This window comes from Pongo abelii, chromosome 3 (genome assembly GCF_028885655.2).
Source record: "Pongo abelii isolate AG06213 chromosome 3, NHGRI_mPonAbe1-v2.0_pri, whole genome shotgun sequence".
NCBI lineage: Eukaryota > Metazoa > Chordata > Mammalia > Primates > Hominidae > Pongo > Pongo abelii.
In genome coordinates this window covers 130446929-130472074 of record NC_071988.2, presented here as the reverse complement: position 1 = coordinate 130472074, position 25146 = coordinate 130446929, and the positions used below count along the sequence as shown (strand labels likewise).

General features: G+C 40.9%; 1 protein-coding gene across 2 annotated transcripts; it reads left to right on the top strand.

Annotated features, from left to right (window-relative positions):
• The first annotated feature begins 546 nt into the window (after window positions 1-546).
• ETNPPL (ethanolamine-phosphate phospho-lyase) lies at window positions 547-21469 on the top strand. Of its 2 annotated transcripts, none has more exons than XM_002815047.3 (13): window positions 547-757; window positions 3296-3414; window positions 3703-3844; window positions 7051-7125; window positions 8824-8914; window positions 10499-10615; window positions 12496-12578; window positions 14135-14360; window positions 15482-15636; window positions 16654-16743; window positions 16976-17106; window positions 19657-19724; window positions 20912-21469. In XM_002815047.3, the coding sequence occupies exons 1-13, from the start codon at window positions 702-704 to the stop codon at window positions 21038-21040; spliced, it is 1482 nt and encodes a 493-aa protein (XP_002815093.1). In that variant the 5' UTR covers window positions 547-701; the 3' UTR covers window positions 21041-21469. The 2 variants fall into 2 exon arrangements, with proteins under 2 accessions (XP_002815093.1, XP_002815094.1); XM_002815048.3 differs by having other exon boundaries at window positions 3685-3844.
• Window positions 21470-25146: the final 3677 nt, after the last annotated feature.

The following is a 25146-nucleotide window of genomic DNA, read 5'->3' as shown; positions in this document are numbered from 1 at the left end:
TGTTTTGAAGACTGAACAAGATAAGTCATGTGAATGTATTTTGTAAGTTGTATAGTTAGAGGAATTAGAAGTGTAATTATTGTTAAAGGAGACGTTTGAAACACTGCATACATCATCACTGCCAACGGAGATAACAGGCTGAGTCCGGGTTATTTCTCGTTAGGATGCGTCCTTGTGCTGAGTAAATGGTAGGTTACCTTATCGGACTGCGCAGTGAGTCTTGATCCGGGAAGCGCCTAACTCCTGAATTTTTACCAGAAAATAAAGGACTACACTAAAAAGAAACCAAAAAGAACGTGGGAAGGAGGGAATTCGCAGGCAGAGGAGGAGGAAAAGCAAAGACGAGGCAAAGTTAGGAGAATGAAAAGCTAATTCAGAAGAATGATAGGGGCGGGTAGGGCCGAGCCGGCCTGGCAGGACAGGGTGGTGGCGAATGAGCTGCTAGCCCGGCGACCTGCCCGCGGCCCCGGCGGGGGAGGAGGAGGGGCTTGGCAAAGGGCAACGCCAGAGCCAGACTTAAAAGGGAGATGATCCTAGCTAGTTGCTGCCACCGGTGACCTCCGACGCCCCGGGCAAGAGAACGCCACGAGGGATAACGGGAGGAAGGCCGGGGCAGCCAAGGCAGTCCCAGGCTCGCGTAGGAGGCGCGCAGACCAGACAGGGGCATCTTGCACCTTCGCGGCGCCCTGCACCCTGCCACCATGTGCGAGCTGTACAGTAAGCGGGACACTCTGGCGCTGAGGAAGAAGCACATAGGGTAAGGCCACCCTGGCCCGGAAGAAAGTGCAGAGAGGGGGCAATAACGAGTGCAGAGGGTGGAGAAAGAAAGCCGGCTAGGGAACAAGCGATGCGCTGCAGCCGCCCTCTGTGCCCGCCGCGCCTGTGCACGCGCCCGCGCGCCTCCACCTGCAGGGGCCGCGCGGGCTCCCAGAAACGCTCCCGGAGCCCGGAACGCTGGGCTCCCTGCCCGCTCGAAAGTCCCCGGCTCGTTCTGCAGCCGGCGGACTAGCGGGGGCTGCCGGCCGGCTAGAGGGGTTGGTGGATGACGGCCAATAGCCCTAGCACACACCATTCCAGGGAAGGGAGATGGGTGGAAGAAGGATAGCTCTCGGCCACCCCCATCCAACTCGAAAGTTTTTGGAAACTGTGAACTCAGAAATATTTTTTCATGATGGCTCTGCAAACAAACTAATTCTGACAATTTTTACTTAAAGTGAGCTTTTTCTTCTTGCATGCCTGGTTAAGCGGTGAAGGGTTAATCTAGCCAATAGAAAAACTTGAAGCCACCTTCTGTTAGAAAAGCAGAGACTTTGTTTAGATCCCTCTTACCCAACTTGGTCTCCCAAGCTGTGTTCTCCCCAGCCTGCTTGTCTTGCCCCTGTCACAAACGACGTAGTAATATAATGGTGAGTATATGAGACCTACAGGGGCTCTGGCTCTCGTTGGGTGTCATATTCCCTGTGTGACCTCTGTCAAATTAATTATCTCTTCTATGAAAGTAGGAATAACATTCTACTTCACAGGAGCAAGCAGATGAGATTAATATGTTAGTGTTTTGTGTGTGGTTTTTAAAAAGATACGTGTAAATATAAATGATGATTAATGATCCCGAACACTGTAAAGTCAACCGTCTGCAATATTCACTTGAAATGAACGACTGCAGCGGGGCCAGTGGGCATGAGAGAGCACTTGGGGTTACAAGGAAGAAAACAATCCGCATCCTCTTCGGAGGAATGCTGGACAGTTTCTCAGACTGAAGCTCCTCACCCCAACTGGAGGGGTTTCTGGATGGTTTGGAAGACTAGTTCCATCTCTCTCAGCCGCGAAGTGGGATCAAAATAATCCAGTTCTTCCCCCATTAATCAATCACTACCCTACTTTTTCTAATCACTCACTCCGTTAGTTTTCAATCTTACATAGTTAGATTCCAGTAAATGCCTAATGGTTTCTGACATGAGCAGAACAAATTTTCTAAAAGCACGAGTGTAGCCATGGGCTGACTGGAAAAAGGAGAATTTTACCTGAAGTCTGACGGGCAAGGTGGAAAGTGTATTAAAAAGGCAATGTGAAGTCTGCAGCTTTCAGCTCACATCCTTAACAAAGTTTTTTTTTGGATTTTAACTTGTAGGTATAAACTAACAGCTGAGTTTGAACCAATAAGAAATTCTTATAAAATATTATTTTCATTTCAGCTGATGATGCTTTAAAAACATCAATATATAACACAAACTTATGCAATTTTAAAATTTGAGGTTATCTACTGTTTGTAATAATCAAAATTCCTTCTAAACAGTTACATATAAATTTAGCATATTTCTACTACTAGAACTACCTCCAATGTGTGTGAGGGTTTTTTTGTATGTATGCAAAATCACCAAAATAAATAAATATATTTAACTTTAGTTTTTAAATGTTCATAAAGCCAAGATTAGAAGCCTTTATGAAATTTCTATGTGCTAAAATGTATACTCCAGACATTCATCCAAATAAAAGTATGGATGACTTTATTATGCTCAAAAAATATATTAAATGCTTAGAAGAATAACTGAATTTCACTATTTAATAATGGAAAATCCATTTGATACATAATAAGTACCACTCAAAATACATGAAAAGGAAAATGATCTATAAAACTTCCTTCATAGTATTTAACTCTAGGTTATTTGCAGTTAGCTTTCAGTGCTATTCATGTCTTTATACATCAGATTGAAGGGGAAACAGAGATGTCTACCTTGGGCTACAGCACAACACAGCCTACTTGCAAATTCTGGTTTTCTCATTTACTGTCTATGTAACCTTGAACCAGTTTCTTAATTTCTCTGTGCCTTGGTCTCCTCACCTATAAGAGTGAGAAAGATAATAACCTCTATTTCATAGGATTGTTGACAGGATTAAATAATATTTACAAAATATATAACAGTTTCTGACACATTAAGCCCCCCAAAAAAACTTGGTTATTTTTTGTCTGATAGAACAAAATTTCTCAAAGGAAAATTAGTTATTGGTTTGTGTGATTAGAACCATCAGAGAGTGGATTCATGTGCCTCTAATAAACTGTCAAATCATGGCATATTTAATATAACAAGCATAAGGAATGTGAACAACGTCATGAATGGGGGATTAACATAAAAGTTTCCAGGTTTACATGAAATGAAAAGAAATGTATGTCATCCAGGTTGTGTTTTCCCTTTCCTTTATGTAATTGTACTTTTCCACTGATGGGGACCTTCACTGAGAAGGAAAAATACTGAGAGTAGTCCTACCAGACCAAAGTGTTTCCTTTGATTATTTCTAGGACCTCATGCAAAGTTTTCTTTGCGTCGGATCCCATCAAAATAGTGAGAGCCCAGAGGCAGTACATGTTTGATGAGAACGGTGAACAGTACTTGGACTGCATCAACAATGTTGCCCATGGTAAATGTCCTGTCCTTGCAGTGCTTTGGAGGAAATGTTCATGGAGTAAAGCTGACTTGGAACACTTAATCTTTGTCTAGGGAACTGCAGTGGCTGCAGTTCCTTTGCTGAGTGGGCCAGTAGTCCTAGTGGGGAAAATCGCAGCAAAATATGGAAGAGAAAGGAACTCAACTTTGTTTGTTTGTTTGCTTGCTTGCTTCATAATTCCTCTTATTCCCAGGCACTTAGAATTCTAACTTATTTCTTGGGCTTTTGTTTCATAAATTTTAGTGGGACACTGTCACCCAGGAGTGGTCAAAGCTGCCCTGAAACAGATGGAACTGCTAAATACAAATTCTCGATTCCTCCACGACAACATTGTTGAGTATGCCAAGCGCCTTTCAGCAACTCTGCCGGAGAAACTCTCTGTTTGTTATTTTACAAATTCAGGGTATGTTTCATGGTTTCCCACCCCTCCCCATTCCCACTAAACTTTGTCTACTCTTGCACACAAATCTTTCCTTTTGATTCATGGTGGAGCTTGTCCAAAAAGGTTTGCTGAGTTTCTTGCCATTCACTAAGTGATCACACATTAGGGACCTGGCCTTTCTGGTTCTCCCACTTTATTCTATGACTCTGAATCTAACTGGTCAAATGATGCTCACCTCCTCAGGCAGTGCAATAAGTAGCTTAAGGATTGATAGGCCAAGATATTCTTTCAATGAGTGTATGAGGAACTTTAGCCAAGAAATAACTCTACTAAACAAGCTAAAACTTTTTTTTTTTTGAGATGGAGTCTTGCTCTGTCGCCCAGGCTGGAGTGCAGTGGTGTGATCTCGGCTCACTGCAAGCTCCGCTTCCTGGGTTCACGCTATTCTCCTGCCTCAGCCTCCCAAGTAGCTGGGATTACAGGTGCCCACCACAAAGCCCAGCTAATTTTTTGTGATCCACCCGCCTCGGCCTCCCAAAGTGCTGGGATTACAGGCGTGAGCCACTGCACCTGGCAACAAGCTAGACTTTTTAAAGATTTTTGATTATTGAAAATTGAGCATATTTCCCCAACACAAACACAAGGAAAGAAAAAAGAAGGAAACTCAAATAGATACATTTCAACTTTCATTTATTTATTTATTTTTTTGAGATGGAGTTTCGCTCTTGTTCCCCAGGCTGGAGTGTAATGGCACTATCTCCGCTCACTGCAACCTCCACTTCCCAGGTTCAAGTGATTTTCCTGCCTCAGCCTCCTGAGTAGCTGGGATTACAGGCATGCACCACCACACCCAGCTAATTTTGTATTCTAGTAGAGATGGAGTTTCTCCATGTTGGTCAGGATGGTCTCAAACTCCCGACCTCAGGTGATCCACCTGCCTCGGCCTCCCAAAGTGCTGGGATTGCAAGCATGAGCAACCGTGCCCAGCCAGAAGGAGCCTCAAGAGATGTGGGCTGGTCTGGAAGGCCATGCGCAGGGCCACCAGCAGCGCCTCGGGGTCAGCGTGGGGACCCTGGGGCCAGCACCAACACCCACAGGCTGGCCATCTCCACTCAGGCACCTCGGGCTGCCTCAACTTTTTAACTTAGTTTTTTGTTTTGTTTTGTTTGTTTTTTAGTGACAGTGTCTTATTATGTTGCCCAGGCTGCTCTTGAACTCCTGGACTCAAGCAATCTGCCCACCTCAGCCTTCCAAAGTGCAGGGATTACAGGTGTGAGCCACCGTGCCTGGCCCCAACTTTTAAATTCTATAAATTCAAATAATTATATATCCATTCTATAGACTATTATGCAGATATTTAGAAGTAAGTTTTTGCAAATGCATGTCTAAATATGTGCTTAAAGTGCAATATTTTATTAGGGGAAAGCTATATAGATATATAGTAGAAACTCCTATTTTAAAAACGAAATATGGTTTGGCATGGTGGCTCATGCCTGTAATCCCAGCACTTTGGGAGGCCAAGGAGGGTGGATCACGAGGTCAAGAGATCAAGACCATCCTGGCCAACATGGTGAAACCCTGTCTCTACTAAAAATACAAAAATTAGCTGGACGTGGTGGTGTGCACCTGTAGTCCCAGCTACTTGGGAGGCTGAGGCAGGAGAATTGTAGTCAGGTTGCAGTGAGCCGAGATCACGCCATTGCACTCCAGCCTGGCGACAGAGTGAGACTCCGACAAAAAAAAAAAAAGAAAGAAATATATATGAAAATTAACTATTAGACATTCCATGAATATTTGATTATATGACTCTGTGATTCACTTTTCATTAAGATATTTTAAAACCAATTTACGTCCAGCGTGGTGGTCACACTACTGCACCTGGCTCGGTTTCCCAAAGTGTTGGGGTTACAGGGTAAGCCACTATGCCTGGCCTAATTTTTGTATTTTTTGTGGAGATGGGGTTTCACCCTGTTGCCCAGGCTGGTCTCAAACTCATGGGCTCAAGCAATCTGCCTTCCTCAGCCTGCCAAAGTGCTAGGATTACAGACATGAGCCACCGCACCCAGCCAAGACTAATATTCTATTTTTTTAATTAAAAAAATTATTTTTAGAGACAAGGTATCGCTAGATTGGTCAGGTTGGTCTTGAACTCCTGACCTCAAGAAATTTTCCCGCCTTGGCCTACCAAAGTGCTAAGATTACAGGCGTGAGCCACCGCCACCATGCCTGGCCAACAAAATACTCTTAAAGTAAAAAAGTCTTCAGTCTGAATCCTGCTCTACCTCATATTAGCTATGAGACCTTATTCTGATTATTTTACCTCTCTGAGGCTGTTTTATCCATATAAAGGAGACGGCAATACTTGTAATGCTGTTATGAGAATAAATAGAAGTAAAATCCTCAGCATGATGTTTAGCAGATAGTAAACATTCCACTTATTATTATTTTCTTCCTTTTTTTGGGTAGTATATTTAGATTGTCTGAAATATATAGGAAAAAAATTGATACTCATTTTATAGAGAAGGAAGCCAGTCAAATGTTGGGTAAATATGACATAGGGATGGCAGCCAAGCTAATGGGCCCTCAGTCTCCCATTCCTCCTGTGGAGATCAGATTTAATGAAGGCTTCTTTGTGTCCTCAGTCACTATGTGGCTGAATTAGACCAAAGTCTGAAATGGGCAGCATATCCTTAATTTTTATTGGGTTTCTTCTATATGTCTCATTCTTTACTGAAAACATCTAAGGAACCTTATATTAGAAGGGTAAAGTGGGCGGGCAAGACAGAGGAAGGAGAGGATTTCAACTTATTGTTTTATAAGTTTCTGAATAAATGTAATCTTACAACTTTTGTAATTAACATCCTAAATGTTTTTTGTTGTTGTTATTGTTCTGGAGATGGAGTCTCACTCTGTTACCCAGGCTGGAGTGCAGTGGGGCAATCTCCACTCACTACAATCTCCACCTCCCAGCTTCAAGCAATTCTCTTGCCTCGGCCTCCCAAGTGGCTGAAACTATAGGCGCACGCTGCCGCGCCTGGCTAATTTTTGTATTTTAGTAGAGACAGGGGTTGCCTAATCTGGTCTCTAACTTCTGAGCTCAGGCAATTGGCCCTCCTTGGCCTCCCAAAGCACTAGGATTATAGGCGTGAGCTACCATGCATGGCACATCCTAAATGTTTTAAAAAGAGACTGTCACAGTGTCTTCTCTCTCTATGTTATCTTAATAGATCAGAAGCCAACGACTTAGCCTTACGCCTGGCTCAGCAGTTCAGAGGCCACCAGGATGTGATCACTCTTGACCAGTAAGTCTTGGACACAAGATTTCTAAGCAAGAAGCTTCTTCAGAGACAAAATTGTATTGATCCTATCCATACTAATACCATGAACGCATGTGAAAGAGGACAGATATATGGAGCAATGTTTTTAAAAATTATGTATTAAGCTATCAAGGCCAGCTTAAATCCAGAGGGATACTTAATTCCTTCTAAGTATCAGGAAGTAGGAGAGGCTTTCTTGGGTACTGTGGGGGATGTAGCTTCACGGAGTTTGCATGAATCATGGATTACTTTTCACACATTATTTATTGAGCCACTATTAACATGTAAGTAATTAAATTGTTTTCCAAATAATAATACAATTAATTTCCAAAAAAATTCAAGCATTCACTTCACTATTGTGATTATTCGCAGTCACTAATTTTAAAGATAACAATTTACAGCACATTTTAAAGAAAACCGGCAGCCAGGTAAAATTTAAAACTTTTTCATTAGCCTGTAATTATTAACAGTCATTGTCTAATCTTATCTGTCAAACATGAATTTATTACATTTTAAACCAGAAATCTGGCAACTTCCATCTTTATTAGAGTTTTTTTGTTTGTTTGTTTGTTTTGAGACGGAGTCTCACTCTGTCGCCCAGGCTGGAGTGCAGTGGTGTGATCTCCACTCATTGCAACCTCCGCCTCCTAGGTTCAAGCAATTCTCCTGCCTCAGCCTCTGGAATTAGCTGGTATTACAGGCACCTGCTGCCATGCCCAACTAACTTTTTTGTATTTTTAGTAGAGACAGGGTTTCACCATGTTGGCCAGGCTGGTTTCGAACTACTGACCTTAAGTGATCCACCAGCCTCAGGCCCCAAAGCGCTAGGATTACAGGCGCGAGCCACCGAGCCTAGCCTACGGATATTTTTTCTTTTAAATTTTTGTCTACTCCTCCACCCCACTCACTAACTTCAGATGTAGAGGGTGAAATTAAATATGCACCTCATTTCATGCCCTTCCCAATTGCTTTTGGGAACTTATTCAAAAATTCTTTGCCAAGGCTGATGTCCAGAATGGTATTTCCTAGGGTTTCTTCTAGGATTTTTACAGTTTTAAGTCTTAAATTTAAGTCTTTAATCCATGTTGAGTTAATTTTTGTATATGGTAAAAGACAGGAGTCTAGTTTCATTCTTCTGCATATGGCTAGCCTCAATCTTAGTTCTTAAAAAGATCTCCTTTTCCTTCTCGAGTAATATTTGCCTAATATTTGCAAGTGGACATGCTTTAGAAATCATCCCAAACAGAAACAGATTCCCATTCTATGATATAAAGTTGTTTTTAAATTTACTAGAATGTAACACATATTCTTTTAACACATTTAAAGAATACATACATGTAAAGTATTGCATGAGGATATAGAAAACAATTTTTCACATTTAGACAATCTAATTTAGCAATATAATCCAAATACATCAGTTTTTCCCAACTAAAAAGAAATTGTCGATGAGGACACATGCTTGGCTTTCTATGAGTTTTATTACATGTAAAAGAAGAATTGCACACATTGAGGGCCAGTTTTGCCATGAAAAATTAGATCCCATATAGTCAAATCTGGCACCAGTGTTGAGATTCTCCCTGGATGGATGCATATGGATGAAATACAACACTGGTTTTCATATATTTGAAAACATCTCTCTTGGAATTATTTTGGTTATTGTTTTATTTTTCTTTCTCTCTTCAGTGCTTACCATGGTCACCTATCATCCTTAATTGAGATTAGCCCATATAAGTTTCAGAAAGGAAAAGATGTCAAAAAAGAATTTGTACATGTGGTAAGTGTCTTAGAATCCTAAATCAGAATGTTAGTATTGGAGGAATGCTTAATGATAATCCAGCCCAATGCTTTCATCTAGATGAACCATGAAAGAGAAACTAAAATCAAGAGCAGTTATGTGGCTTGCTAAGGTCAAAGGGCTAAATAATGACAGAATATTTAAAATCTATTTATCTATTTAAAATACATTGATGAGTATTACAATAGGCAAATCAGTTTAGTAGTTGTTCAGAGCTATCATTTTATTTTTCTTGCTCCTTAATCTTCAGTTACATTTTGTATCACAAATGTCAACTCAAAATTCAGAGTTGAACTAAGTGTGTTTAAACTGCTCTTGGCCAGGCGCAGTGGCTGATGCCTGTAATTCTAGCGCTTTGGGAGGCCGAGGTGGGCAGATCACTTGAGGTCAGGAATTCAAGACCAGCCTGGACAACATGGCGAAATCCTTTCTCTACTTAAAAAAAGTACAAAAATTAGCCAGGTGTGGTGGCAGGCGCCTGTCCTGTAGTCCCAGCAACTTGGGAGACTGAGACAGGAGAATTGCTTGAACCTGGGAGGTGGAGGTTGCAGTGAGCCGAGATCGTGCCACTGCACTCCAGCCTGGGTGACAGAGCAAGACTCCATCTCAAAAAAAAAAGAAAAAAAGAAAAGAAAAAAGTAAATTGCTCTGTGTAATAATGCTAAATTATTATATAGCTTTATTAAGTAAAATAAAGAAACCAACCAAGTTGTTGAAAAAGTGAAATTTATTTGGTGTGTTTGTCTTAACTGAGGATCAGTATAATTTCTTTTTTTCTTTTCTTTTCTTGTATTTATTTATTTATTTATTTTATTTTATTTTATTTTTTTTTGAGACAGAGTCTCATTTTGCTACCCAGGCTGGAGTGCAGTGGCACGATCTTGGCTCACTGAAACCTCCGCCTACTGCGTTCAAGCGATTTTTCAGCCTCAGCCTCCCGAGCAGCTGGGATTACAGGCTATACGATACCAAACCCTGCTAATTTTTGTATTTTTTGTAGAGACAGGGTTTCATCATGTAGGCCAGGCTGGTCTCAAACTCCTGACCTTAAGAGACCTGCACACCTCAGCCTCCCAAAGTGCTGGGATTACAGATGTGAGCCACCATGCCTGGCCAAATTTCTTGAGAATCATCAATACTTTCAAGATTTTAAGATCTGGAGTGAGTGCTAACACACTCTAGTTTTCTGAATGATTACGATTTGTAATATAGTTGATCGGTGTTAGCTCATTTTAAATACAGACTAGTTAATACAGTTTCCACTCACTGACATTTTTAAATAGTATCATCACACTTGTTGATTTGAATGTTCTGTTTATGTGAGGAGGGATATAGTCTTGATTTATAACAGTCTGGAAGCAAATCCAAGCTTCTGTTCACAATTCAAAGATGTCAGTTCTTCACAGAATTTAGAAATGTTAAGAAAAAAAAAGAACAAAAAAACCTAAAGTATCTTAAGTTCACATGATCACCATTCTAACATGTTCTTGTGGGGAAATGCCTTTTTTTTAAGGTTTGTCGAAAGGGCAAATTACAAGCAACTGCATTATTTGACGTTTTCAGGCACCAACTCCAGATACTTACAGAGGAAAATATAGAGAAGACCATGCAGACCCAGCCAGTGCTTATGCAGATGAAGTGAAGAAAATCATTGAAGATGCTCATAACAGTGGAAGGAAGGTTTGTATTTATAGCTTTGGAAACAGCTCAACATCTTTTATAAAAGGGATTAAAACTGTTGGGATTCACTGAAGAGATGGAAAAGGATTATATCTAATGTCCCTTTCTGTTCTTCTCTAGTTACGTTTTCACTTGATTCAAATTTCAAAAATGCGTTATTACAATCATGCCTCTAAGACTGTCTACTTGTGTTTATCCTGGAAATACAACAATTACCTGGTTCCAGAACTGGTTGCCTAATTCTGACCTTTTCAGTGGTATGCAGGGTCTAGTCTAGAGGGATAGGGGTCATTATATGGTGAAGGGAAGAGAAGAGGCAAAGTAGCCCTGGGACCTCAGGACCAATGCAGATTTCCAGACCCACAAGGGACCCTTGGTGCTTCCCTTGAACTTCAACCTTCTAGAAGCCATGGAGCCTGGGGCTGGTTTGCACCTGGGTAAGCCAAGGCAGAAAATGTTCTTCCGATGTGGGCCTGGACTTCTAAGACAGAAACAAAATCCTTGAGAGCAGGAAAAAAGTGTTTTCACTTTCTCGGTCTTCACCCTGCTGTCTTCAGCTTAATGTTCAATTCTCAGCCCATCTGTAGGTTACTTATGTGGATTTTAATGCAACTTGACAGTACTTTGCCTTAAAATTGGCTTATGGCATAGACTTGGCTATTTTAAAAAAAACCTTAACTGAAATAAAAATGAGGCCTTTTCTTTTTCTAATTAACTCAAATATTTTTGTCTTCATGACTAGAGAGCCATTCACGTTTTGTAACTGCTTCTTTTTTTCCCCAACCCATTTGTTTTTCGTATCTTCTTATGTGAAACATCTGTGCAGGTAGACCTAAAGCTCTACGTGTTGTGGGAAGCTTCATACTCTTCCTCTTCATATGTGGTCTGTACCTGTTTAAACAAATGGCAAACAACACTTTTAGGAAAAAATTTACATTAACAAGATCTTACGGACTCTTTGCTGCTAAAAGAGGGTTTGAATAATTTTTTGAGAACATTAGCATTCAACATTTATTGGATTGTTGCTATCATATTAGCAGTGCTGAAAGCAATGAACAAATATAACATCAGTGCTTCAGAATATTAGATGTGCTTGCAAAGTCATGGAATTGTACAGCAAAAATCTTGAGTCCAACAGCCTCATTTTACAGCTAAGAAACCAAATATCTAAGAAGTGAAGGATTTAACCCAAGGTCATACAGTTACTAAGGGGTAGTCTGAACTAGAACCTGGGTTCTCTTGATTTCTTATCTCACATTCTTTGTGCTGTCTCTTCAACATTATCTATTTCCTACTTCTCTTTTCTTAGTCTCTAGAATGATTCATCTGTAGTTCCTATTGTTAACTGCCCACTGTTGAGTTAAGCGTGGTTTAGGGCAAAACCTAGAAATACAGTGCAGTAACTATAGTGTGTGGCCACAAACCACCCTCCCATTTTCCTGGTGCAAATTCCAGCCTCAAGCAGCCCTACTTCACCAAGCTTAAGAAACAGGCATCACAACAATGCCTTTGGAACCTAGGTAACTTTTTAACTTTTTACAGGTTCATAACCAAAGACTAATAAAAATAGCAGTCTTATTCAGTTCATCCTAATGAAACTGCTGCATGTAATGATGGAGAAATGGAAGTTGCCCTCTCATCTCCTCTATTTCTCATGGTTGCTTTATTTGTACCCTAGATTTTCAGAAGTTAATTCTTTAAATCAATTGCTTTTCCTGCACAGACACCTTTTCCTTTTTCTTTAATCAAATGGCTAATTTGCCACTTGCTACAGGTCTATTCCTAGCCATTTTTAAAATAATGTGCTCTATAAGATATCCTCTTTTTAGGGGGGTTGTAGGGGGACCTAATGGACTTTGACACCATCTTCTCTTGTATAGATTGCTGCCTTTATTGCTGAATCCATGCAGAGTTGTGGCGGACAAATAATTCCTCCAGCAGGCTACTTCCAGAAAGTGGCAGAGTATGTACTTGACTTGGGCCTCCTTGGTCAAACTGAGAGCACTGTGACAATTCTGTAGGGCGATACTAGTTGCTAAGATATTAAAATAATTCCTGATTAGCTGGTAAATAGCCACACCTGAGTGCCTGCCATCCCAGGACTCCTGGATGCTCTCTCAGCCTTCCCCAAGATCCAGCAAGTACAAGGTTTACACATGGGCCAACAGCGGGGATTCAGAACTCTGCTCCAGCCCACAGCCTGCATCCTTTCTGATTGGCTAGTACCAAATCTGTATTGGTCAGGGTTCTCTAGAGGGACTGAACTAATAGGATATATATCATATATGATATATATAACATATATATCATATATATCATATATATCACATATCATATATATCATATATATCACATATCATATATATCACATATATCATATATCATATATATCATATATATCACATATATATCATATATATCACATATCATATATATATCACATATCATATATATATACACACACACACACACACACACACACGCACACACACGGCGGTATTAAGTATTAACTTACATGATCACAAGGTCCCACAATAGGCTGTCTGCAAGCTGAGGAGCAAGGACAACCAGTTTAAGTCCCAAAACTGAAGAACCTGGAGTCTGATGTTTGAGGGCAGGAAGCATCCAGCATGAGAGAAAGATGTAGGCTGGGAGGCTAGCCAGTCTCTCCTCTTCACATTTTTCTGCCTGCTCTATATTCGCTGGCAGCTGATTAGATTGTGCCCACCAGATTAAGGGTGGATCTGCTTTCCCCAACCCACTGACTCAAATGTTAATCTTTTTTGGGAACACCCTCACAGACATACCCAGGAACCCAGGATTAATACTTTGTGTCCTTCAATTCAATCAAGTTGACACTCAGTATTAACCAGTACACAAGCCTTCCCAATTAGTAAATATTTGAAGACTAACCCTGTTAACAACTACTTGTTTGATTCTTTCTCTTCCGACTTAAAATACGGTAATAGGACTGGGTGCTGTGGCTCATGCCTATAATCCCAGCACTTTGGGAGGCCAAGGCAGAAGGATCACCTGAGGCCAGGAATTCAATACCAGCTGAGCAATATAGCAAGACCCCCCTCTCTATAAAAACTTTTTAAAAATATTATCTGGGCATGGTGGCACACGTCTGTAGTTCCAGCTACTCGGGAGGCTGAGGTGGGAGGATGGCTTGAGCCCAGGAGTTTGAGGTTACAGGGAGTTTGATCGTACCACTGCACTCCAGCCTGGGCAACAGAGTGAGACCCCATCTCTTAAAAAAAAAATACTGCAATATAGCTTACTTTAAGCAGCACAAACCCAACTGGTATGGAATATATCTAATCTAAAAATTATGTGATTATATTGTAAAATCAAAGACATTTATGTGGGGTTTAGAGTACTGAAATGTTTTTTTAACAAAAATTAAGCCTTCAGGTTAACAACTTTTTTTTTTTGTCTTCAATAATTTGCATCTTTATGGGTGGGTTTGGGGCTCTCAGTGACCTGAAGGCATTAGACTGCTGCTTTGCTTTTCAGATATGTACATGGTGCAGGGGGTGTGTTTATAGCTGATGAAGTTCAAGTGGGCTTTGGCCGAGTTGGGAAACATTTCTGGAGCTTCCAAATGTATGGTGAAGACTTTGTTCCAGACATCGTCACAATGGGAAAACCGATGGGCAACGGCCACCCGGTGGCATGTGTGGTAACAACCAAAGAAATTGCAGAAGCCTTCAGCAGCTCTGGGATGGAATATTTTAATACGGTACATTTTGGTCTCCAACTTTAATGCTAAGAAGGAATAATAATGCATGTTCTTATACTTTTTGCCAATGTAGTAAAGAATAAAGCTCAGTATTGCCAGCTAACCACCCAGAACTCTGGCCAAAGTTTTTTCTTATTTTAATAAAACATCTTAAATACATATATATATATTTATATATATTATATATAATTATTTTATATACATATATATATATAATTATACTTTAAGTTCCGGGATATGTGAGTAGAATGTGCAGGTTTGTTACATAAGTACACATGTGCCATGGTGCTTTGCTGCACCTATCAACCTGTCATCTAGATTTTAAGCCTCACATGCATTAGATATGGCCAAACTTTCATCTAACCAGATTTTATTCTGTCTGACAAAATGCTCCTTGTATTTCTGCTTGTGTATCTTTACCTGTCCTAAAACAGTCTTATTAATTTTTCCAATGATAGATGGTTGCCCTGCTAAATTCTACAGGTTATGATATTTTCATTTCTTTGTTTCATATCATACTTAAATTTCCAAAACACTTTTATTTTGATGACTCAGTACTATAAATGTTATACGGCTGTCATAAGAGATACTAAATTTTTATCTTTTGGATATTATATTTCTTTGCCTTATCCTCATAAGCTTTAAGCTTGGAAAAATTATTGTAGTTTGTTCAGTATATATAATAGGACTTGTTACAGCTAAAAGTAATATTCAAATCTGAGGACATAAATTGTTTGGGGAAAATGTCATTGCTTAGCTATTTTTACTCAGCTCTTCAAGGGCAGAAACCCCTATTTCCCTCACTGGGCAACACTATGAAATCCTGAACTCCCAACATGAGGTCTGCTTTTGTTTGGATGAGCAAATAAAATCACTGGTAGTCCTTCATACCAGTTATGCAGCTTGGATAATATAATTTAGAATGAATTTTCACTCAATCCTGAATAAATAGAATCATGCTCTATTCTAAGTATGAGAAACTAATATTATAAGAGAACATTTTATTCAAATTATTTCTTCACTTATGTATGTGTGAGCCAAATTTCTCATGGATGAGGGAATACCACTCATTCAACTGGTATATTTTCTCATTTGTCTTTTTTTTTTTTTTTTTTTTACAGTATGGAGGAAATCCAGTATCTTGTGCTGTTGGTTTGGCTGTCCTGGATATAATTGAAAATGAAGACCTTCAAGGAAATGCCACGAGAGTAGGGAATTATCTCACTGAGTTACTGAAAAAACAGAAGGCTAAACACACTTTGATAGGAGATATTAGGTATGTTCATTATGAAGTTGTCATGTAGTTACTCATTTTTTTTCAAAATAATAATAGTTTATAGGCTGGGCAACATGGTGAAACCCCATCTCTATTAAAACTACAAAAAATTAGCCAGGTGTGCTGGCACAACCTTATAGTCCCAGCTACTCGGGAGGCTGAGGCATGAGAATCGCTTGAGCCTGGGAGGCAGAGGTTGCAGTGAGCCAAGATTGTGCCGCTGCATTCCAGCCTTGGTGATAGGGTGAAATCCTGTCTCTAACAATAATAATAATAGCTTATATTTTATCTTCTAAGTTTATAATAAAGTACATAAAACTAAATCTAGAAAACACCAAAAAACAGAGATAGCGAAAATTATTCTTATTCCAGAATCCAGATATCACCACTGTTAACATTTGGGTGGGGCCGGATGTGGTGGTTCACATCTGTAATCCAAGCACCTGGGAGGCAGAGGCAGGAATATTGCCTGAGCCTAGGAGTTTGAGACCAGCCTGGGCAATATAACAAGAAACCTTGTTTCTATAAAATAAATAAATAAACCAACAACAACAAAAAACATTTGGGTATATGTCTTTCCTGGCTTTTATACTTTTTAAATAAAGTTAGGATAATGTCAGCACCCAAAAGATGAAAAGAAGGAACTTAATGTAGCTCTAAATAATTTATTGAAAATTATTTAAAATGCTATTCTGAAAAGCTGGATATTTTTCATATATATGTATGAAATATTGACATATATATATGTTAACATTTATCATCATTAACATCTTGAGAAACTAAATAGCATGAAAGGGTTGTTTTTAAGCCATTTTCTTTTATAATTGAGAAAAGAAAACAGGATGACAAAAACTAATTTATTTCCAAAAGTAGAAACAACTGTGACCATAGATTGGTATCTTGGATTAGTTAGAATTAAACTTGGAAATTAAATGGAAGTTTGGTGATAGTGTTAACTTTTTGTAACAGTGAAGTGTTGGACAGATTGTGGGTCAAGTTTTTCTTCATCTCTCGCAGGGGCATTGGCCTTTTTATCGGAATTGATTTAGTGAAGGACCATCTGAAAAGGACCCCTGCCACAGCTGAAGCTCAGCACATCATCTACAAGTAATTCACCCCCACACCCACCTGTTTGGTATCTTGGCTGCAGGATGCCTACCCACTTGAAAGCTTCCTTGACTTCCTCCCATCCCTCTGAAAAAGGAAAGTTTAAATATGTCCTATTTATAATGTGGGCTTCTTAAATGCAGAATACTTAAACTGCTCTATGTTCACATAATTCTTCAGTAATCGTAGTTATCCTTTGCATGCACTCACATGCATTTCCTACACAAATTAGGATGAAAGAAAAACGAGTGCTTCTCAGTGCCGATGGACCTCATAGAAATGTACTTAAAATAAAACCACCTATGTGCTTCACTGAAGAAGATGCAAAGTTCATGGTGGACCAACTTGATGGGATTCTAACAGGTGGGTCCATGGATCTTTAAGATGTCTTCTTGTTCCCTCTCCCAAACCCACCCCTCAAACCCTGGTCTAGTCATAATGAGCATATGCATCTTGTTATTCATGATGGAAGTGAGGCAGGGCAGAAATAAATGCGTAACTTTCCATTTAGGACTAGAAAAAGATAGCTGAAAAGTAACTACATGGACTCTTAAATTGAAATTTTCAGTTTGTATTCATATAACTCCAAATATAAGTTTTTGCTGAAAGAATATACTGTTTTGTCATTTATTTTTACTTTAGACTAGCTAGCATATTTAAACGTGCATGTCTGCGTTGTGCCATGCACCACAAATACTACAGTGTATAGTATTTCAGCATTGTGTGATTAATACATGAAACATGTCTAATAAAAAATTATATAGGCTACAGTGTGACAGTTCTTTGCTATATGCTGAATCGTTTAACTTTGCGTGGTTTTTATTTTTATTTTTTTTTTGAGATGGAGTCTCACTCTGTCATCCAGGTTGGAGTGTAGTGCTATGATCTCGGCTCACTGCAGCCTCCGCCTCCTGGGTTTCAGCGATTCTCCTGCCTCACCCTCCCAGGTATCTGGGATTACAGGCACCTGCCACCATGCCAGGCTAATTTCTGTATTTTTAGTAGAGATGGGGTTTCACTATGTTGGCCAGGCTGGTATCAAACTCCTGACCTCAGGTGTTCCACCTGCCTCGACCTCCCAAAGTGCTAGGATTATAGACGTAAGTCACCGCATCCAGCCTAACTTTGCATTTTTAACTTTTATTTTTTAATTTTTATTTATTTATTTATTTTCTGAGACAGAGTCTTGCTGTGTCACCCAGGCTGGAGTGCAGCGGTGGGATCTTGGCTCACTGCCCTCTCCGCCTCCCAGATTCAAGCAATTCTCCTGCCTCAGCCACCTGAGTAGCTGGGACTACAGGAGCATGCCACCACGCCCAGCTAATGTTTGTATTTTTAGTGGAGACAGGTTTCACCATGTGGGCCAGGCTGGTCTCGAACTCCTGACCTCGTGATCTGCTCACCTCAGCCTCCCAAAGTGCTGAGATTACATGTGTGAGCCACTGCACCCGGCCTTAATTTTTATTTTTTTCTTTTGCTTTTTTTAAAAAAAATATTTAAAATATTAAAATATCTTTTACTATTTAACTTTTGAGGACTTTTGTTATTCAGAATTATAGTCTATCATAAAAATATATCTTTTGTTTACCTATATTATGCAACTAGGTTAATTTTTTTGTTGTTATGAACATACATTGGATTAGAAAGTAAATTAGCACTGTAAAACCATGTTGAAGAGCATAAAGCATGATAAAAATGATAGATATTGTCGTTTTTGCTTTAGTCATATTTTTACAATTCAGGCCAGCATGGCAGCACATGCCTATAAGATCCCAGAGGCCAAGGTAAGCAAATTGCTTGAGTTGAGATAGGATAGCTCAGGAGCTGGAGACTAGCCTGGGCAACATGGTGAAAGGTTGTCTCTACAAAAAGTAAAATACAAAAATTAGCCGGACATTGTGGTGCGTGCACCTGTAGTCCCAGCTACTTGGGACTTGGCTGAGGTGGGAGTATTACTTGAGACTGCAAGGCAGAGGTTGCAGTGAGCCGTGCCACTACACTTCAGCCTGGGTGACAGAGTAAGACCCTGTCTCTCAAAAAAAAAATAATAATAATTCAACTTGTCTACTCGCTTCTCAGCCTTTTGGGGTTAGGATAAAGCCAAGAAGCTAGGAATCAATATATAGCATACAAAATAGATATGAATAGTGAATGTTTGGAAACTTGAGAGTCCACATAAGTTATTAATAATAGGGTCACTGTCTTTGGACTCGGAGAGCATGCTCACAGCCAGATTTGGCAAGCATTCCTCACAAGCAGATGTGTGCTTTGATCCCATAGGGCAGGGTAGAGGAGAGAGTGTGGCTTGTGGCTTGGGGCAATCTGTCACTCTATGTCTGCATCAGCTCAGAGCTTGAGTGTTATTAATAGTGGGCCGGAAGAATTTCCTTTGAATAAAGTGAATGAGGAGTAGGTAAAATGGGCTTAGTGCCACTTATAAATGATAATGGTAAAATACTACAAAAGAATCTTAAAGTAATTTTAATAGTGACTTTTTTTTTTTCTTTTTGAGACAGAGTCTCACTCTGTCGCCCTGGCTGGAGTGCAGTGGTGTGATCTCGGCTCACTGCAACCTCTGCCTCCCAGGTTCAAGTGATCTTCTGCCTCAGCCTCCTGAGTAGCTGGGACTACAGGTGTGCGCCACCACATCCAGCTAATTTTTGTATTTTTAGTAAAGACGGGGTTTCACCGTAATGGCCAGGCTGGTCTCGAACTCCTGACCTTGTGATCCGCCCTCTTCAGCCTCCTGAAGTGCTGGGATGACAGGCATGAGCCACAGCGCCCGGCCCATTCTTTTAACACATAACATTTCCTTCTATTCTTCATTAAAGGTATTGCTAAGATACCAAAAAGTTTTTTTTCTTAAGGTTTTTATGTTATTTTGTCTTCTCTATAATACCTTCCTTGATTTAGTTTTAGAAGAAGCCATGGGAACCAAAACTGAAAGTGTGGCCTCTGAGAATACTCCACGCAAAACAAAGGTAAGGGTTGGCTACTTTATTTTTAGGGGGAATGTTTAAAATTTGGGGAATGTTTAAAAAAGGAATACAAATTTTCAAAAAATTGTGCAGTGACCATTAGAACAATACCAGCCTGTATTAGGTTGGCTTATTGTTGCAATTTTGAGTGCACAATTAAATTTCCACAGCAAGTGTCACATCATTTGACAGGACTAAAGCCAAAGAACCATTCTTACAGGATCATTCCCATTCCAAAAACAGCCTCGTGGGCCAGCAAAGAGGGCCTATAAAATATATATAGAGAGAATTAAAACGGCCTAACCTCCTTCCTGCTTTTCCTGAGGGCTGCCTGACACTGCCTCCGATTCTCACACACTGCCTTTACAATCAGCAGAAGCATTAGCAGGGAGGTTCTGAAGTGCCAGAGTTTGGTTCTAAAACCAACTAAAGCGTAAGCTTCGAATGGCAGTGGGGCCTGGGAACTGTCTGGCACTGCCTGGCCTAGTTTCTGCATTTGATGTGCTTCCAGCAGAGGGCCTTGCCATTCTCTCCTGAGCTGCCCAGGGTGTGAGAAAGAGCACCCTGGGCTGGGAAACAGAAAGGCAAAAACTTGAGAGGCTTTGTTGCATAATTTGTTATTTGTTTATGAGTTTGATGCATAAAGGAACACTCAGTGCCTCGAGCCCGCCTGCGCATCCAGTGGAGTCAGCAAAGTCTTTTTTCATGATTAAAATCATCAGGCTGTTTGAATGAGAGCAAGTGATTCCCTAACAGCATGGCTTCTGTTTTGTCTAACAACACAAACCAATTATAGGAATCAATTATTCTTTGATGTCAAGAATAGTTTATCAAGTCTAAGACAGGATCACAGCTGTAACTACTGGTTCCCCAAGCATTAAAAAGAGTCCTGCAAATGAAACAAAACAAAACAAAAGAAGTGTTCAGCACAAGAAACCCCACTTTAGGGTTAGCAAAGTTGGCACACATTTTATGAAAAGTTGACTCGGAGTCCCAGATTTTCTGTTGACATCACATTTCAAATGTCTATTGAAGATACTGAGGAGAGGGTTAGAAAGGAGCAAGCAGTGTAGTTTTGTTTGGTTTTTCTGTATCCTTTGTTTGTGTGTGGGCTTGTTAAGTCAGTCCTGTGGAGTCTGGTTGGGATTAGAGGTGGATGCCCACTGGAGCTTTGTGTGCCTGTCTTGCAGATGCAGAAAGAAGCTCACGTAGAACTGCTTAGGGACAGCACCACTGACTCCAGAGAAAATCCCAGCAGAAAGAGAAATGGAATGTGCACGGATACACATTCACTGCTCAGTAAGAGGCTCAAGACATGAATGATTTGCATTTTAAAGCAAGATGCAATGTCCAGAGTTATAGAGAATGAGTAGATGTGTCTCATCGGTTAATAGCTCTACTGTACCTCTAAAGGTGGAATTGTCAGTTTAGATTCATAAATGAAAAGGTAAATGAGTAATCAGAATAAACCAAGTGATCAAACCACATCAAGATTATTAGTTCAGACTCTAGCCTGTTAATTTTCTTACTTGAAGTTTCTGAAGCTACCTGATTTATTCTATTAAATGTAAGCTTGCAAACTCAAAATAAGTTGGCAGATTTACCTCTCATGTTTTAATGTTTCAAATTAGAGAGAAAAGTATAACAGGTTCCTTCACTTTGGAGACTTAGTGCCTTAAAATATGTATTCTATAATGATTTCATATATAAAAGTATATTTATTGACTGTAATAAAATAAAATATTATGTAAACAAAAAAAATTACTAGAAAAGTGTTTACCTACCCTTTGCAGGGAATATTAAGGGTTGGGATGGTAAAAGCAAAGTCATTCAGAAAAAAATCACAAACAGCAAATATTAAAAAGTGATAGAATAATTCAGACCTCTAGCAAGGAACTTGGTTAATCACCATCCTGTGGGGATTGAGAAGGGAACAAGGAGTATATACAGAAACACATGCATAAAGACATTTCTGGAACAGCAGCAGTAGCTGAAGCATGGCATTCAGAGTCAGGAGACTTCTGCTTTGTCTATTCCTGGATTGTATCACCCAAACCAAGTCACTTACCTGTCAGGTAAGAAATTATCTTTTGAGACAGGGTAGTTGCCCAGGCTGGAGTGCAGTGGCACTATCCTGGCTCACTGCACCCTCAACCTCCCAAGCTGAAGCAATCCTCCCACCTCAGCCTCCTGAGTAGCTGGGATTGCAGGTGCACACCACTGCGCCTGGCTAATTTTTGTATTTTCTGTAAAGACAGGGTTTCACCATGTTGCCCAGGAGGCTGGTCTTGAACTCCTGGGCTCAGGCAATCCATCCGCCTTAGTCTCCTAGTGTTGGGATTACAGGCGTGAGCCACTGCACCTGGCCAAGAAATCTTTTAACCAATCATCTTCCTCTTACCATCAAGTTTATCATCACTTATGCCCACTCCCTGCATGTACCCAAGCAGGAGCACACGAGTGCGCGCGCGCGCGCACACACACACACACACACACACACACACACACACACACACACACACACACACACACACACACACACACACACACACACACACACACACACACACACACACACACACAAAATCTCTAGCCCGGCACTGGCAAAAGGAAGTTAGAGGAAAGTAGGACATCAAGGATTTCTTAGTTACGTGATGCTGCCATGAGAGGTTCATTCGGAGGCTAATAGACTGAACTGGAAGAAATTTGAATTTCAGGGTTGATTTTTCCCATTATCTCTCTATTGCCTTTCTAATAATCATTAAACTTTGTGATTTATTTTTATTTTATTTTATTTTTGAGACAAAGTCTCACTCTGTTGCCCAGGCTGTAGTGCGGTGGCGTGATCTCAGCTCACTGCAACCTGTGCCTCCCAGGTTCAAGGGATTCTCCTGCCTCAGCCTCCCAAGTAGCTGGGATTACAGGCATGCGCCACCATGCCTAGCTAACTTCTGTATGTTTAGAAGAGATGGGGATTTCACCATGTTGCCCAGGCTGGTCTCAAACTCCTGACCTCATGTGATCCACCCGCCTCGGCCTCCCAAAGTGCTAGGATTACAGGCGTGAGCCACCGCACCCAGCCTGTGTTTTATTTTTTATTCCATAAAGAAAAGATAATAATTTCGCTACAGCTGTTTAATGATCGCTAAGGGGGAGGTTGAGAGGAAAATTAATTGTAAAAAGCTTCCTTTCTGAGTTCATCGTAAAAATGCAGGGTCTTATTGTTAAACACTTTTTGCTCCTAAAACTACACTTGTGACTCTGGATCCCGGCTGGATAATGCTGAGGTTGGTTGCCAGGAGCTGGTGAGGAGGAGATGGAAGAGAGGTCTCTGTGGTTTGCTTCTAGAGAGCAAGAGCATTTTGAGATAATCAGACCTTTCACAGATTGACACTCCTGTGAGCATATTTTGTTAGCATGCTCAGAGAATGCCTGCCGCCTCTTATCGGAGTTGTTATTATGTTCAAGAGGGGGAGGAAGGAGAAAGCCTCATACCTGTGCTATGAGTTCTCCGAGTAGAAAATAATTGAAAACTAAGGCTTTACTTTTCGACATACTCCACTCTTCTTTATTACCTATAATTTAGGTTTTTATAACAAGGAAGGAGGATATAGAAAGAAATGACTCCTTCCTGAATACAACAGACATACCACTTGTGAGTGAGGTTTCAGGTAGCTGCCTCGTTTCCATGGTGTCAAAATCAAGGCTGTGTCAGTGTGGTCCTCTCGGACCCCAGACATGCAAATAATCCCAGGGCCACAACTGGACTCATCATGTCCCTTGTCCACGACTGAAATTCCACTCACCCTCAGCTAACAGTTCCACTCATCTGGACATGCACCAATCTTCATTCCTAAGGAGTCTAAGCCCTGGTGACCATGCCCTTCTTGGGCCAGGGCTGCTATATTTGTCCATTCACAGCTACAATTAGACAAGGGGCACCAAGGACACCAAAGTGTATTCTCTAGGTTCCACACATATCCTTCCTGCCCCTACTGTGGAACAGCAGCCCTACCTACCTGCTGATCATGGTCAATTAACCCTGCCAACACAGGGGCTCCTGCTGCTCCCTAGACATAAGGAGTCAAAGGTGCTCAGGTGTCAGTCCTAGCTTATAGTTTAACAATACCCTTGCTTTTTCCTCTGGCAAAAGTGCACCCCCTTACGGGACCAGGGCCTCCAACCCCCGCAAAGTTGCAGGGATGAAGAGAATAAAATTCTCCAGTGAGTCACTGAAGGTAAGTGGGGCCACTGCCTGATTTTGCCTCTTGGATCCAGGACCATATTGGAGACACAGTGACACATAGAAATCTCTGATTCAGTGCAGCTACTGCATCCTGAAGGATGGCACCCCATGCTTGCAGACAATTGCCCCTGAGCTGGCACCTCACCTGCACCTCCAGTAGTATACTCCAATTCTACCAGCCTGGCTGCCTCTGGAGGGTGTGAGCGTAATACAACCAGTCAATCTCATGGGCACGGGCCCACTCCTGCACATCTTCACTATAGTGTGGCTCTGCTCTTTGGGCGATCTGATTTATGGGATTCTGTGCCTGTGCATCAGGCACTCTATTCCTGTGGGAACAAATCTCTGGCTCCTCCAGGATGAAAGGGGCTCAATAAAGTCAACTTGCCGCCGAGTGGCTGATTGGTTTCCTCAAGGAATAGTGTCATATTGGAGGCTCAGTGTTGTTCTCTCCTGTGAGTAGATTAGCTATGCCAGGGGCCAATAGTTAAATCTGTCTTGGTAAGTGGGAGTCCGTGCTGTTGATCCTTGCATAGCCTCCATCTCTGCCACTGTGTCCACTTCATTCATGAGTCCATTGTGCCTGTTGTGGGGTGGCTGGTGACAAAAACTGGCTAATGTCAACCAGTCCAGTCATTTTGCCTACTTTGTTGTTCAGTCCCTCTTCCGGGGTGGACACTTCTTAATGGACATTACATGTGATACAAAAATAACAAGTAGTATTTACTCCCTATACCGATTTATATGCCTCTATCCCATATCTCCTTTGTCTCAGGTATTCTAGTACATTCAGAGTCCTGGCTAGCTAGCCAGGCCATTCACCACCACTCATAACTCCATATATATATGCACCTTACTCCTCCTTCCACACAAGGTGGATGACCAAGTATGCTACTCAAAGTGCTGCCAATGGGAAGATTTTTCATTGCTGCTCTTTCAAGGCCACCACTGAGTATGGCTAGAAAGCAGCCACCATCTATTTTACCAAAATGGCAGGACTCTGCATCTTCATAGGGTTTATCTCCCACCCTCTCCAGCATGCTTGTTTTACCCAGGCCTCCAGTGTACTGGGTCATACTGAGGAGCACCTCTTACTCCTCCTGCTGAGTCAGCATGGTGTCATCAGCATAATGGATCACTGTGATACTCTGCAGGATGCTCAGATAGTTTGAATCTATT

Excerpts from the sequence above, each read along its gene's own strand:
- ETNPPL (XM_002815048.3), top strand. The coding sequence starts at position 702 with ATGTGCGAGCTGTACAGTAAGCGGGACACTCTGGCGCTGAGGAAGAAG. Across the intron at positions 3,415-3,684 it reads CATCAACAATGTTGCCCATG|TGGGACACTGTCACCCAGGA; the intron begins GTAAATGTCCTG and ends CATAAATTTTAG. Across the intron at positions 7,126-8,823 it reads GATGTGATCACTCTTGACCA|TGCTTACCATGGTCACCTAT; the intron begins GTAAGTCTTGGA and ends TTCTCTCTTCAG.